The 15,038-nt window shown below is 43.3% G+C and overlaps 1 protein-coding gene across 12 annotated transcripts in view; it reads right to left on the reverse strand.

Annotated features, from left to right (window-relative positions):
* Window positions 1-15,038, reverse strand: part of LOC102314604 (R3H domain-containing protein 1) — a 52,140-nt gene that overhangs the window by 1,229 nt on the left and 35,873 nt on the right. For 8 of the 12 annotated variants that reach the window (XM_014337316.2, XM_042224497.1, XM_042224501.1 and 5 more), the window contains 11 exons: window positions 14,707-14,861; window positions 14,087-14,218; window positions 12,840-13,190; window positions 12,494-12,626; window positions 7,823-7,980; window positions 7,474-7,607; window positions 5,165-5,268; window positions 2,519-2,700; window positions 1,770-1,911; window positions 978-1,075; window positions 804-888 (listed from right to left, as the gene is read on the reverse strand). In XM_014337316.2, the coding sequence (XP_014192802.1) occupies window positions 804-888; window positions 978-1,075; window positions 1,770-1,911; window positions 2,519-2,700; window positions 5,165-5,268; window positions 7,474-7,607; window positions 7,823-7,980; window positions 12,494-12,626; window positions 12,840-13,190; window positions 14,087-14,218; window positions 14,707-14,861 (1,674 nt within the window). Of the gene's footprint in view, window positions 1-803; window positions 889-977; window positions 1,076-1,769; window positions 1,912-2,518; window positions 2,701-5,164; window positions 5,269-7,473; window positions 7,608-7,822; window positions 7,981-12,493; window positions 12,627-12,839; window positions 13,191-14,086; window positions 14,219-14,706; window positions 14,862-15,038 lie in introns of those variants that run through there. The other 4 variants (XM_042224499.1, XM_042224505.1, XR_006054805.1 and 1 more) reach the window with 4 other exon arrangements.

Below are 15,038 nucleotides of genomic sequence, written 5' to 3' on the forward strand. Positions count from 1 at the left end.
AACTGTCATGGGTGAGCAGAGGGGGGGAAACAAACAAAAAAATGGCAACAACATCAGACCTGCACCATCGGGAGGCTTCAAATAAAATGCTGCTGTCAGCTTTAAATCTTTGAGTTGGAAGGACAAACAGATCTATGCGTCTGGTTATAATTTACTGGAGTTTTTTTTTACATTTTCTTTAAAAAGAAAAGGTCCATCTCTCAGTCTTAATTCCTCTGTAAAAGAAGCTGCGTATGAGCCCCAGTCCTTGTTGATTGCCCCTAGTGGGATTGTTGACTAAAGCGCCTGAATAATGAAGGGGGAAAAAAAATCTCAGCACCTGCAAAAAATACAGCGTGATATTTGAAATAATCAGCACATTTGTGTCAGTGTTAATACTGCCAGGACTGCAGGTTCTACTGCCAGGTGTGATTTCTGCCCCGTCTGGAAATTATTTCTGCTTACATTCACAAACAGACGCTTTCTCCACAGATACGGAGCACAGCAAGCAGATTTTGACAGAATAAAAAAGGTGATGTTACTCCACTTAATCTGGCAAAGAGACTACACAGCAGCTGGATTTATCTGGTGATGAATCTCAGCACGAGTTTCTGATAAACACCTAAAGGCTGACATTCCAGCCAGCGTGCGTGTTTTTACAAACTGCTGGCCTGAATTTGAAAAGAAAAAAACCCAAAACACTACATAATATTCTGGACTAGGATTTGGAGCTTCTTCTGTGTTGAAGAGGTCAAATCTCGGTCAGAACCTGCCGCTAACTCGAGGTTCACTAAGCTTAAGCCTCCCTCTGGTCTTCCTATTACCTGCTTCACCTACACTGAGATCTGAAGAGACTGATTTTCTGCCGGCCTTCCTCCCATGACTGCCACGCCAAACCCCCAGAGGAACCTGAGGAGACAGAAGATGCCAGTAAGGTAGGTGTGCTTGTGGGCGGCAGGACAAGGAAAAAGAAGTCAAAAGTGGAAAACCAGTACTACCTGATGTTTGGCCATCATGTGTGCAGTGTGGATAAACGGAGGTCTGATGGAGGGTTTGTACTGCAAAGGCTGGCCCAGTAAAGAGTAGTGCGCTTCACCTGGTAATCAGAGTCAAAACAACCTTTTCAAATATCAGTTTGTAGTCATTTAAATCGCTTTAGAACCTAACTGCAGCTACATAGACAGTGGCTAACTAAAGTACTCGACAATCAATGATTAAAATATAAACTCCAAGTATAGCTGCCAGTTTAAACAAATGATATATGACATTTATTGAATCCTGTGTGCTAGAACCTGTTTAAAAACACGCACGCTTTAACATTGTTCATGGCAAGCAGGAAGTTGGGAAGTTAGCTACTGCTTAAACTACTTTGCAGCATGCTTTTCAAGCAATTTAGTGCAATTTGTCCCTTAATGTTAAATCTTAGGTTAGACATCTTTTACAAGCACAGCTGAAGTTACTGTTGTATTTAAAGTTGCTGCACAGACCCTCAAGTGTTCTCCAATGCACTGACTCCTTCATTTAGCATCAGGAAATGATGCCCCTCAGCAGGATTAGTTTAAAACACATGATCATGCTCTTCACTCCAATCTTAAAACCTCAGGAATATCAGTACATAAGCAAAGGCTTGTGAATATGGAAGAAGGTTTCATTCATCCAGATAAGAGATGCTTCAACTGTACATTTTTTGATGTTGAATGCATTCGTGCGCCATTGAACTGCACAGTCACTGAGTTTTGAGGATGCCATGTTTGTAAGCATGTACTGCAATACTACTGCGTGTCTCTGACCTTGTCCACTGTGGCAGAAGGCTGTAGGGAGCTGCGGGTGGTGGGCCATGACAGGGATGGGTGAGATGCCTGTTGGGAGGCCCTTGACGCTGGGCGGCTGGCCTGGCGAGGGAGTGAGTGCCGGAGACGAGGGCAGGCTGCTCTACATACAACACACAGATGATGCAGAGAGGGGAAACCGGGAGGAAACACAAACACTTTCATTCAAAAAAAAAAAGAAAAAGAAAAAAGCAACTGTGGCCATTTCTTCCTTTCACAAAGTCATTCTGTGGTTCAAGTCATTGCTTTAATGTTCCATTCTATCCACATTAGTCCCACTAATGTACCATTACACCCTAATGCCGAGGACTATTTTCTCCTCATTTTCAGGTTTCGGCAGCACTCACTTCATTTGCAGAGCCTATTTACTACGACATTTAACCTGCCTGGAACAGCAGGCAAGCTGAGTCTGGCTCAAGGCGACAATTCTCACGCAACTGTCAGACGCGTACAAACAAACTAAATTGGCTTTCAAATTGCTTTCTTGTGACCGTCTTAACTTTCTGACACGTAAAGTATGGTCCTATGTAGAAAACATCAGCTGAACAAATTTACAACTGAATTCAAAATTATTTGGAAGTTGCTCCCGTCAAATGAAAACCTTTGGGTCGCCGAGCTAATTAAATGGTTTCAAAGGAGAAACTACGGTCTGAAAGGCACCGCTGTTCTTCTGTGATTGCCTGATGGATGCGCCTGGGCAGCGTTTGTACCTGGGTGTTGTCCGGAAGCGGAGGGAGCTCGGCGGGCCTGCGGTTGCGTTGGTGCTCGGGGCCCAAGTGTTTGTGGCTGAGTGGTTTCCTCTGGCAGGGGGAGGGGGCCCGGGGCTGCTGGCAGGGGGCTGCTGTCATTTGCAGCATCACCATGCCGCTGCTGGGGGCCGGGGGTAACAACCCTGCACGCAGACAGAAATGGAAAGGTTGAAGCAGTGTTTGTGTCGGCAAGAGGCAAATCAGGTCAGCAAAAAAAAAAAAAAATCCACTTATTTAATTCATCACATCAGCTCATCATTTATGCACCAAAGTAAATGTGTTTTTGCCCCAAAGCTGCGTTTCAGCACTTTTGTTCAGCTACACACCTCATCAGGGAAAACACTGCTCCTACACCGTTAGCCTCTCAGCAATTACGTCTTAGAGCCTCGACTATAAGGGCACATTGGAATTGGCAATCAGAGAGTCCATTCCCTATTCCTGCTAAATCCTCTGCAATGATCCAGGAAATCCAATTATGTAATTATTTTGTGGCACATGAACATGACTTTTAAAACAAAACCAAAAAAATTAATAAAATAAATCAGTGCCCCGAACATACATTATACCTCCATCTAATTAACTTCTGTTTACATGAAGCTCATATGAGGCGCAAATCATACACAAACTTTGCACAGCTGATGCTGGTGTCCATTTAGGAAATAAAACCTCGTAACACTAGCAAGGACGATGGGTATTTGGACTTAATTTGTAGATTATTTCTGGCCCCGGCCTAGCCAATTAAAAGTGTTTACTGGTCACGCTGTAGGTAAGGCCGTCGTGAGACCTTCATCCGACCTCATTACTGGAAGAGCTAGAAATGATGGCTCCCCCTCCACTGTGCTCCCATAATAATCAGACATGAATAATAAAGGTCATTAGTAAGGAGACTGCCCCACCTGGGCCTCTGGACAGCAATTCATGTCCAAAGAGACGGAAAAGAGAAATGAAAAAATGCGTTATTGTAGCTTTGTAAGGCACGAGTCCATTTTATCTTTATTTACCTTTTAATGTGCTAAGGTAAACTGGGAGACAAATTCCCAGGGTTTTTAGAAGTAGAATGGGAGGCAGAGCCTTCAGCTTTCATGTCGCTCTTCTGTGGAACCAGTTTGGATTCAGGAGACAGAAACCCTCTCTGCTTATAGATCAGGCTTAAAAGATTCATTTTTTCCAAAAGCATATAGTTAGGTTTGGAACAGGTGACCCTGAATCCTCCCTTAGGTACGGCGCAATGAATCTAGGCTGCTGGGGGCGTGACAACCAGGGTTCACAGCAACTTTAAGTGACATTGGGCCACATAGGTGGATTTTGAGCAAAGCTTTCTTCAAATGCAACTACCACCAAGAGAGCCATATCACTGGTGGTAAATACATTAGAGGGTTACCGAGGCAACCGGAATCTGGAATGTCCGCTAGCAACCAACTATCAAAGCGGTGGATGATCAGCGAATCGCTTCCTGTGTAAACACCCCCGAACCTTGAAGATAACCGTAGTTGATTAGCAGAGTTGCAGCTAAAGCACTCGACAAACACATTAGCTTTCATCCTCACTTCATTTCAAAGGCATAAAAGGTGGAACATTTAGTAAATACTCCAATCTTCTTCTGTACTGAATCGCACAATGAAACCAACAGTCCCGCTTCAAGACTGTCAAAAAATACATTGGGAAATACATTTTTACAACGTGAACAACGTACCTCTGTAGAAAAATATGGCAAATTTAAAAAAAACCAATCAATATTTATGTTGTGTTTATTAAAAAAATAGACCCTTGTGAGCGCTGGTATAAAATCGGATAAATATCGACCACATTTTCTTATGAGACGGGCTACGCCGTCTACCATCATCAGTTTATACAGACACATCTGTGTGTTTGATTGAACGGGAAATACTTTGAAAGTTAAATGACAGAAGTTCTATAGGTTTGAGAAGTGGGTTATGAAGCAAAATATTAAAGAGTAATATTACAAAGCCTGAATATGAAAAAAATAAAGAGTTATCATTAAGAGTAGGACCAACTGGGAAATAAGATGCTAGAGACCCTCTACAACCACTGGAGCACCGCAACGGCAATACCAACAACTTCTTCTGATGAGTCATGACATCATTCATTTCTTACTTTATTGTTTTCTTTTTTTTTGTCTCAATGCAGTCGTTGATGTCACCTTAACATTTGCAGTGGTCGACCTAATCACTGTTTAATCTCCATCCAGCTCTGGAGGAAGAGGGACGTGAGCAAATCACTTTTACTTATTCAAACTCCAGGGACCTCCCATCACAGGGCCTCGCGCTTTTTCATTTCAAAAATCCAGAGTGTAAATCTAATCATGCATCTGCCGCACATACAAAGGTAAAGTAAACTCAGGGAAGATTATTTCATTATGAAGCGCAGGCTGTGGCTACAGAGGAATCCGGTCTGCGGTTATTGACACTGAAAGATGAGCAAAATAAAGAATGTCAGAGCGCTGGCAGTGATGGGGAATCTCCAGGGCAACTAATGTCAGAAAAAAGCGAATATTCTCACTTTACTGCGTGATGCTACTGTAGATCACCGTGTGTTTCTATCTGGACCTGTGAACAGGCTGCATGCCAGCCTCAGAGAGGAGGGTACCTGCGTACTGCTGGCCCGGGTGCTGCTGGGAGACGCAGGGGGACGAGGTCTGAGGAAACTGGAGCTGCTCCATCATCGGTGTGGGCAGGAAACTCACTGTTGAACTGAGGATGAAAACACACACGGGGATGTTCAAAATCATACATTTCTGGACACTAAAACTATTTTAAAATGTGAGCAGATTTTGGCGAGTGAGTGAAATATGAAATGTTTATGATCCAATGACCACACTTAAAATAATTCAAGCTCCAAGTATGAGTGAATAAACCAGAAGGTGACACGGGATAAAGTCTGTTAGCGTTTTAGTTTATCAAATCATCAATGAATGGTTACTGGAAGTCCACTATGCTGCGGACACCCAGGACTTGAGTTTAGAGAAAGTTTAAAAACCACCTCTAAGCCTACACAGACGTACACCTTGAGGAGATCTGAGGTGGGAGTATTTATTAAAAAAAAAAAAAAAACAGAAACTGGAAAGTAGGCGCTCTGCTCTGTAAGCAACCTGCCTGCAGGGACTCGTCTCCAGCTGGTGAAAAAGCGGGCTGCAGGTGGACGGTCGGTCCTCGTGGGAGCAGACTGAGCCGTTCCAACACTGCCACATAAATCATTCCCGCACTGACTGCCCTACTAAAGCAGCCTCATTTTACAGCTGGGACGATGAGAAAGTGACCTCTCCTCACACGCGTGCATCTCTGCATTGTTCTTTTGCTGGTGATGACTGCGTACATGGCCGCGCTTGTCTCTGCTGTTTGTTACGTATACGGAGTCCCAGTGGTGCTCCTCTCGCCAGTATCCAGATTGATTGGGCCCACGGAGGTAGAAACTAATTACATGTTTTGCTTTCTGTGAGCTAGTTCTATCAATCAGCTATAATGAGAGGCTCCACACTACTCCGCAGCAGCCGAGTAATGACAGGAAAATGGCAAAACCTCTTGGAGGCGGCGTCAGAGTCGACATTCATCAGCTGCACGCAGACCCAGTTCGCCAAAAGGATGGTGGTAATAACTTCTTTTTTTTTCTTTCCCTCCACAGTGAACAAAAATGACCTTGGCTCAGAGGCGCTTTGGGGATTCACTCATCAACCCCGTTTGGTCTAGAAATAAGAGGCACCTTCAAGCACCTGGCAAATCGTTTGTTTTCTGGGACAAAGAACATCTACAGGCGGGCTAATTTCTTCCATCTAAATCTGATTAACAACTTCGATTTAAAACGCGCCATTAGGACGGGATGAACATAAATCAGATGCACTTTGTTATCAGTGTAAACATTCAGCTAATAATTACAACTTCACCTTGATACTAATTATTTATCAATGTAAACTTTGTGGCTTTGAAGCAGTTACACACACCCCTACATGTGAAGAGTATCGGTGTTCATACAAATACTTGGAAAGTTTATTTCCAGTGCAGTTAAACACGTCATTTCAAATCAGCACTGTGACGTTTGTCCACCTGAGAGCAGCAGAGAGTTGATGTTCTGTTAGTATGAATACTCCCTTTACCCCAAAATCTAACAATACGTGACCGCAGGATTTTATTTATTTATTTCATATGAGGGATCGCGTCGCATCCCAGCATCGGATGCCCGACGGGTAAGCTGTTCAAAATGAGAATGTGACTAACAGCTGCTCTCCTGCTGAGCTGTATCTGATTTGAGAAACGCCTAGCACGCGAGCTTAAAAAGGAAACCAAGATGGTGACTTCCAAAATCTCCTTTAATATAAAAAGCTAAATTTATTTTCCGAGAAACTGAAACAGATGATCGCCCATGATTTGGATAAAAGAATTTCAACCTCAGCCTTTTCCCAAGGAGGGGTGGGAGGACAAATCCCACGCTGCGTGTTTTGGCAAAACTGTGTCTGTACATATTCATTAAAAAGAAAAGATAGGGAGAATTTGTCATAGAAAAAAAAGCCCCCAACTAATTAGTGTCCAGGGACTCAATACCAGCATCAAATATCCTTTTTTTGATGGCCACATAAGAAAAACCAGTAGTGCACGAGCTAAAGTAGAAATCATTATGTATTCTTTTTAGATCCATAATGAACAGACAAGCAAATGAAAAGGTTTAATACGGGTCCTCTATGGACACAAAAGACTATTTTAGTCGACCTCTGAGCTGCTGCTACCTGATCACATCCTTTCACCATCGGAGAAATTCTGGGTCGACACTGACACATACGTTTAAGATGATAACTATTATTATCAATATTATGGCCGCATTCTTAGTTTTACACAATGAGGGGAAAAAAGAAAGTTCATTGTGTTTGAAACAATAGTGTGCAGGATGTCACAGATGTAGATCCGTACCTCATGGTGGTGTGCTGGTTAGGAGGCAGCAGGCTGTAGCAGGGCTGCATGCCAGCGACAGCCAGTGCCCCCTGCCCCGGCTGGCAGGACACAAACACTGGCTGCTGGTACGTCTGCTGTGGAACAGAAACCTGCTACAGGGGGAAAAAAGAAAGAAAAATAAGCAAGTGTCAACATGTTCACTGTTCTTTCTTTAGCAGACATTTTAAAACTCAGAGCCATGTTTTTGCATTTCCTTATGTCAAATAAAGACCAACAAAAGGCCTCGAGCGAGGCACGTTTCATTCATAACAGTGCTCTTATTAATCTAGCTGGGGGAGCTCACGGAGGCGTCCCATCATCAAAGTACCTGATAAGACTGCATTGGAGGGTACTGGACCATCATGCCTTGCATCTGGTTGCCCATATTGCTTTGCTGGTTGCCAGTGAGAGCGAGGTTGGGCGTTGGCTGCACGCCCACTACTGTCTGGTAGCTGGACGCTGGGTTTGGCATCACGGCTTGGTGCACTGAGGCAAAATGAGAAAAGGCACAATGCTGTGACCGAATGAAAAGAGACCCCTGATGGATACGCTGCGATAACAAACCGCCAAAAGTGCAATTAAGGAGTCGTGATTTCGGTGTAGCGCGGCAGGAGAGGACACTCAGGAAAAAAAGCCGAGGCTATCACGATTTCACAAGACAACTGTTCAACATTTTATTGATTTTCAAAGGGTATTTGCTTCTTAAAACAATCCCAACAATGAGCACAGAACCTCCATCAAGCTGAGAACAATAGAAGAGTGTTTGGGGAGTTGAGCTGTTAAAGCTAAAGCAGGTCTGGAATAAATGAGAAAGTCAATATATCTGATTTAGCCTGCAGTGGCCTAAACCTGCAACTTGAGTAGACGAGACACTCGTCTGATGAAGGTAAATTACAAAAACACGGTCACTTTAATGAGATTTCTCCTTCCTACGATACCTTTTTGTTTTTAAAATTTAGAGAGGGCCAAATACAAGGACACACAAGAGATGACACAAAGTCACGCAGGCAGGTCCAACGATTCTCCAAACGCCCTAAAATGGCGATGCCTGCACCTAACCTGAGGCTGTGTGTGGGGGGGTGGAGGAGACTCGGACACTTAAATGTCAAGGTGACAAAAAGACATTTGAAAATACCGTCCCTTGTGACACTCATGCAAAGTAATCTGAGTGACTAAGGAGAGGATGTCCTTTTGTGAAGGTGTCTTTACAGTCTGCCGCCCTGGGAGAAAAGTACGACGAGACAATGAGAGCGCTCGGCGAGGAACGGAGCAGGAGGACTATTTTTATCCTCCCTCGCCTCCCACCTTCACTTACAAACCAAGCATGAAATGACCGTAATATCAAAAGCACCCGATTTTTATTCCATTCCAGCAGGGAGCGACGAGGGGACGGTTCTGACTTCTTTCCTTCCATCAGACGCAGATAATGACCGACTGTCCTGATTGTTGTGCAAGCGTGGCTGACCATCCTGACGGTCTTATTCGGCTTTCAGGATTAAAGTCATGAGGGAGGAGAAGTTTCTACTCTGTAGAGTTCTTCCTCAAAGAAGAACTCCTCGTTCTTCTTTGAGGACTGGATTTCCAGATTTCGTTTTAAAAGCTGTCCTCTGCTAAGGTGCTCGCACAGTCTAGCGACGACAAGGTGAGAGGGCTGGAAAAGAGACCGGTTCACTGTGAGATTCATAGAGGCCTCTCAGACAGCGTCCCGGCCCCGCATCCCGTCTCTCAGGCTCCAGATTCTTCTTTCTTTGTCACAAATCATACGGAACTGAGGAGAAGGACCTCTAGAAACCTCAAAATATACTCCTACTCCTTCCATGAAAAACACACAGGTGATCAGTTATATTAACCTTAAGATGAATTGAAAGTACTGAGGTTTTAACCTCTGAGAGTCACTGATGTTCTCGAGCCATCTGTCATTAAACTTTCATGTTTCCATTTCCATAAACTAACAAGCAGGCTGGCAGCAAGACTTTTCCGCCATTGTACTGCGAGCCCTAGACTGCACCATCATCACTGCAAGAAAAACCCTGACTGGTAAATGTGTCACCTGAAATTGCTTGTACTCCAAGAGAACTGTAGACCAGTGAAAACTGCCTGCTTGATTTGAACACAGTAAATTGTTCCACTCTGCGTGTGGCTTGGTCACAGGGGATCCCCTGTTCAGACAGTTTGCTTATGTTACATCAGGGGAAAAGGAAAAAGGCTCACATATAAAAAGGTGTAAGGACTTGAAATGATGCTTGAAATTCTCCCTTTAAAGGAGCTTCTGACAATATGTTCCTGTTAACTGATTGCAGCTATCGATAAGAGGGACACTTGGACACTCAGGCAGCTATTAATGCAAGTAACATGAGATGCATGCTACAAAAAGTCTTAATTTCTTTACATCGACCTTTAAAGGAGTGAATGACTAACTGCTTTTTCACCCATTTTCAGTGCATTCCTGATACATGGTTTGGGGCTACATTTCAGCCAGAGGCTTTTTATAAAGACGTCCATTTTATTAAAATGTATGGAACTATGAAAGCAAAAAGTACAGTCAGATTTTGACTGCACATGCAATATCAATTGAAGGCACAGAAAATGCATCGATGCACGATGCATCACTAACAGTCATGGATTGGCCTCCCCAGACCTCAGCTTTACTAAAACTGTGTGGGATCCTCTCGACCGTGAACTGAATGAAGCCGGGACTACTTTCATAAGAAGAAAGCTTCCTTAAGAGAGCTCAGACTGCGTTGACAAGTACTGACAAACAAGGTTGTTAGAATTGCACAAACTGTTTTTGTCATATATTGTCCATTTATGTTTCCATAAATTGCTACATCTATATCCAATTTTCCCAGTAAAACACAAAGAAATGAAAGCTGGCTCAAGACTTTTGCACAGTACTGTATATCAGTACTCAAGGGGGAAAAAGGCCAATGAAATTAGTCAATATTTACTTGTTCAGATTTGCACTGGTTAAATGTTTGAATGGAGAAATGTTGAACACATTTGTTTTAAAAATAGAGCTCTATTATATTTTATATAATTTGGTTTGGCATCAGTTGTCAGACTGTCAGCAAGTTGTTGGTCTGGTTTCTCTCATCAGTTCATCCCTATTCTAAACACACGGCGACTCTGTGCTGTGCAGGAAAGCTTATTTATTTGCAACTGAAATCTGTTGAGCTTCAGATCTAAAACATTTTTTATTACTGTCTCTTTGATTGAATATATAACTATATTCAATCAAAGTGACATTCTCTCTCTAGGCCTGACATTTAGTTTGTAGTAGGAGCAAGAGCAGCAAATCCTCAAAGGAGCAGCAGAAACCAAAGAAAGGTTGATGTACGACTCAAATCATAGCTGTATTCTTTCAAGAAAATATGTACCATCTTTAGAGGACATTAGCTTTATCAATTGTCTATCTAGTAGTGATGTTCAATTTATATAACAATGCCTTCTAATAATTTCCTAACAGCAGTGAAGAAAAAAAAAAGGAACACTTCAGTCCTTTCACATATATTACACGATGCTTTCTCAGAAAGAAGCTAAAGCCCTGTGGTAGTGGTGACTGTCTGATGCAATTGAGTGGAAACACTGACAGGTTCCTCTGTGGCCACTGGCTGGGCCGTCGGAGAATTTCCATTGATAACTTATTTATTGTGTGTGCAACCCACGCCGCAGCGTCTTCACCTTTAGATGCTCTTCTATGTGTGCATCTCTAATTAATGCAAAAAACAAAGGAGCAAGAAGGCGCTGGAGTCATTTTTTTTTTTTGTTTCCCAGAGAAATAATTGCTGTCCTTTGCCTTTGTAGGTCAGCTCCATTTGTTCGCTGTCTATTCCCCGCATCCCCAGCAGGGAAGCCACATTTGCAGCTTACAGATGACAGAATAGTGCCGCAGCCACTTATGGAGACGTGTGTGCCTGATTGTACAAGTCACAACTCTGGGGCAACATTACATCCAGTTAAGTAACAGAGAGTGTGTGTGTGTGTGTGGTGAGGAAAAAGACCAAGCAGGAGCTAACAATCTCAATTCCTGTGGCAAAATGAAAAAAAAAAAAAGGGAAAAAACGAAAGACAACAGAAACTGAATAATCTAGTGATGACTCCCGGGGAGACATCTGAACTCGTAAAAACAAACAAACAGAGGGAAGGAAGGGAGGAATATTTGTCCTTCACAGAGCCGTCTGACATAAAAATGCTCTCTAAGAGCTCAAAGTGAGAAGTTAACAAAGTCTATTGAGCATGACTCATGACAAAACAGCTAGGCTGAGCTTTGCTCCTAACAACACGGAGCCTCAAATTCAAGGAAAACTTTGGATCTTATTCATTAAAACACCCTTTGATTTCCTTCAGATCCACTGTGCGACGCTTTCAAAGCTGTGCTAATTTGTACTGTCGGTTCAGCACAGAAGAGTAGAGGTAAAAGTAGAGGGAACTGCTGGCGTTTGGTATCCCAGTGTGCAACTTTAATCTGAATTTATTATCAATCAAAGAAGACAATTTATAACGGAGCCACGTGTGGCTGTGAGCACATCAGTGCGTGTCAAAGATAATAAGGACACAAAAATGTTAAAAAGAAACAGGAAAAAAAACAAAGTGAAAAAAATCAAGTCATATTTTTTTCAAAGTAACAAAATTAAAGGTATTGAAGTGGATGATTAGTTCACTGTGTTAAGAAATTGCTCAAAACCCTTTAAACTCAATGTAATCTTGTGACAGCGATTACATAACAGCATAATAGTGTGTGAAAGTGAGTCCAAAAATTTCCCTCCTTTAAAAAGACATCCAGTGGGCTGGATCGTCTTCGGCTGGGCTGATTCTAGACCCCGGGCCTTATATTTGACACCTAACATGTGAAACTGGGTTTAATAAATTTATTGCTTTTATATTAGTCGGTTAGTCACCACCCTCACCCCGTTTAATCTGCTAGTACATTAATTGCCAAAAACACCACAGTCACAAAGTCAGCAGTAGCAGCGGCTCTTTAAAATGACCGTGTAGGTACCTTGTTGCTGGGGCAGGTTTTGGCTCTGTGGGCAGTTATAGGGCAGCGTGCTGACAGGCGGCCGGTAGTGCTGCTGCTGCTGCGTGCTGGAACAGTGTGGGTGGTGGGTTGAAGAGCAGTAACACGAGGACATCTGCGAGAGACGCAAAACACAAATTCAACAAGCGCGTGACGCATCAGCGGTCCCATTTGAATTGACTTCACAGCGGGAGGAGGAATGAAGGATTAGTCATAAAGCTGGTTTTCACTGCAGGAGTGACTCATGATGACAAATTAGCACATTCTGAGACGCCTCTGGACAAGACGGCGGGATTTTAGCTGTGCAGCTGTTAGCTGAAGTCCGTACCTGTTGGACAGGCTGCTGGATGTAGGTGTGCTGCTGCAGGAGTGGCTGGTTCAGGGCGGATCCGGGAAAAGCAGCATGACCCAGGGCGGAGCTGGGATATGTGTGATTTTGGGCCGGGGTTGGGAGTGGGATGGGCTGACCCTGCAGCACCCCCGGGTGTCCTCCTGATGGCCCTGCCACTATGTAGCTAGCAACCTGCTGTGGAGGAGCGCCCTGCAGCACCACAGCAGAGGGGTGGTGGTGGTGGTACACAGAGGGATAGTGGCGACCGTCAGGAGCTGAAGGGCCACTGTCATTGGCTGGCTGCTGCGCCAGAGTCATGTGGCTAAACTGGGCGTTGAGAGAGTCAGGCTGCAGAGATAATTATGGGGAACACTTTTAATACGGCACAGATTAAAATCAACAATAGACAGCAGTAGATTCTCAGAGCCAGGTCACAGAATTTAACACATTTATTCTGCTTATAATCTAGATCAATATACAGCTCAACCAGCGCGTTTCTAATCCAAGTGTTAAATCAAAGACATCTCATATCGACTTTCACTTTAACTAAATGCAGATAGCTCATATAACTGACCCAAGCCCTCATGAGTATCAGCAGCCCAGGTCATCTCTGACATGTTGTTGGAAAAATAGTGTTTTTAGGCATGGATTATGCAGCACTAACATCTGGTGATGAATTAAATATTAATGGAACTTTCCACAGGCGTAATTAGTCACAGAGGCATGTCTTTCACTAAAACCAGGTCAAAAATGAGGTTAAGCGAATGCATGATCTATATATGTGTGTAAATGGCTCCGGCTGGATTTAGATACACCTTTCCACAACATAAGTTAGCAGAATAGTTATTCGGAGGCGTGTTGAGATCTGCTTTTCTAAAGTAATGCATAGAAAGGACAAGACGTGAACTATGAGGATGCAAAACTCCATCTGCTAATTTCATTATTTCTATGAAATAAGATAATTCACAGACTACCAAAATATAAATACATTTGAATCAATATTACTGATACAAAAGGCACATCAATACAGTATGGAGACCTGGGTCTAAGGAGAGCTCAGAGGACTTCTTTAGCACAACCCAAAACGAGTGGATTCTTTTTTCTTTTTGGACATTTGTGTCAGATTTTAATGAACTAATCCAACTGCTCAGAGAAGAAGCCTATAAATAAGCTCTTAATGAGCCAGGTCTGACAGGAGATGGAGCGGGGGAAGAATAATAACATGGAAGAAGGAAGTTCGGTACCACAGTGTATTGTTGGTTAGGACAGACGGGCAGGAACTGAGAAGGAGGAAGAGGAGGAGGAGGAAGAGGATAAGAAGAGACCATTGGGTTGTGGACAGGCTCAGAGGGCGGCTGGAGAGGAGGACAGATCGGCTGAGGAGGGAAGGGAAGAAATGGACAGAAGGACAGGAGACAAGATTGGACGGAGGATGTTAGTAAACTGGTGGGGCTCACTAGCGTTCCTTCACATATTTGTAATATATTTTATAGGTTGGATTTACTGAAAGCTAACACTAGCTCAGTCTCACACAAAGCCAATATTAGCTCAGGCTCAAATAGTGCTACACTCCACTGAATGCTAAAGTTATCGCAAACGTGGGTAAAGTAGCTAACACATAGTTAATGTGCTAACATGCAATTAACCAGTCTTTTTATAAGAACTATACTATGTAGCTGGACATGCTAATAAATATTCTGTTTAATCAGTTTGTTAAAGCTTAGTTTTGTTAGTTTAGGACATGGTTTAGTGAAGCCCCATCTCTACACTCTGAGTTAGCGAGGTTAGGAAGCAGTTAGGAAAAACGTGGAAACTGGTTTAAATGATAGAAAAATGCCTGAAAAACAAAATACCGCCCACTGACCTGGGAGTGAAGGTGATTGGTTGGCTGTTGCTGCACTGTGGCGGGAACTGGCTGCTGTGGGGGTTTCCCCTGCTGTTGGATCCTGCCAGCAGCTGGGGCGATGCTGGCTGGGTTATAAACTACAGCGCTGCCATCAGGATGGATGAAAGGCTTGCCTGTCAAATTTAATTCATAAGAGACCGAAAACCACTGTGATGCGAGCGTTTCTCACACACAAATAATTCAGCTTCATGCAAAGAGGATAAAAAACAAAAAAAAAAACTTGAATGATGACAGTGAAGGACACACCCCGACGGGTCCATGAGGGGAGAGTCAACAGGAAATAACGACCT

Source organism: Haplochromis burtoni, unplaced genomic scaffold (assembly GCF_018398535.1).
Source record: "Haplochromis burtoni strain Fernald_Lab_line unplaced genomic scaffold, NCSU_Asbu1 Contig_139, whole genome shotgun sequence".
Lineage (NCBI taxonomy): Eukaryota > Metazoa > Chordata > Actinopteri > Cichliformes > Cichlidae > Haplochromis > Haplochromis burtoni.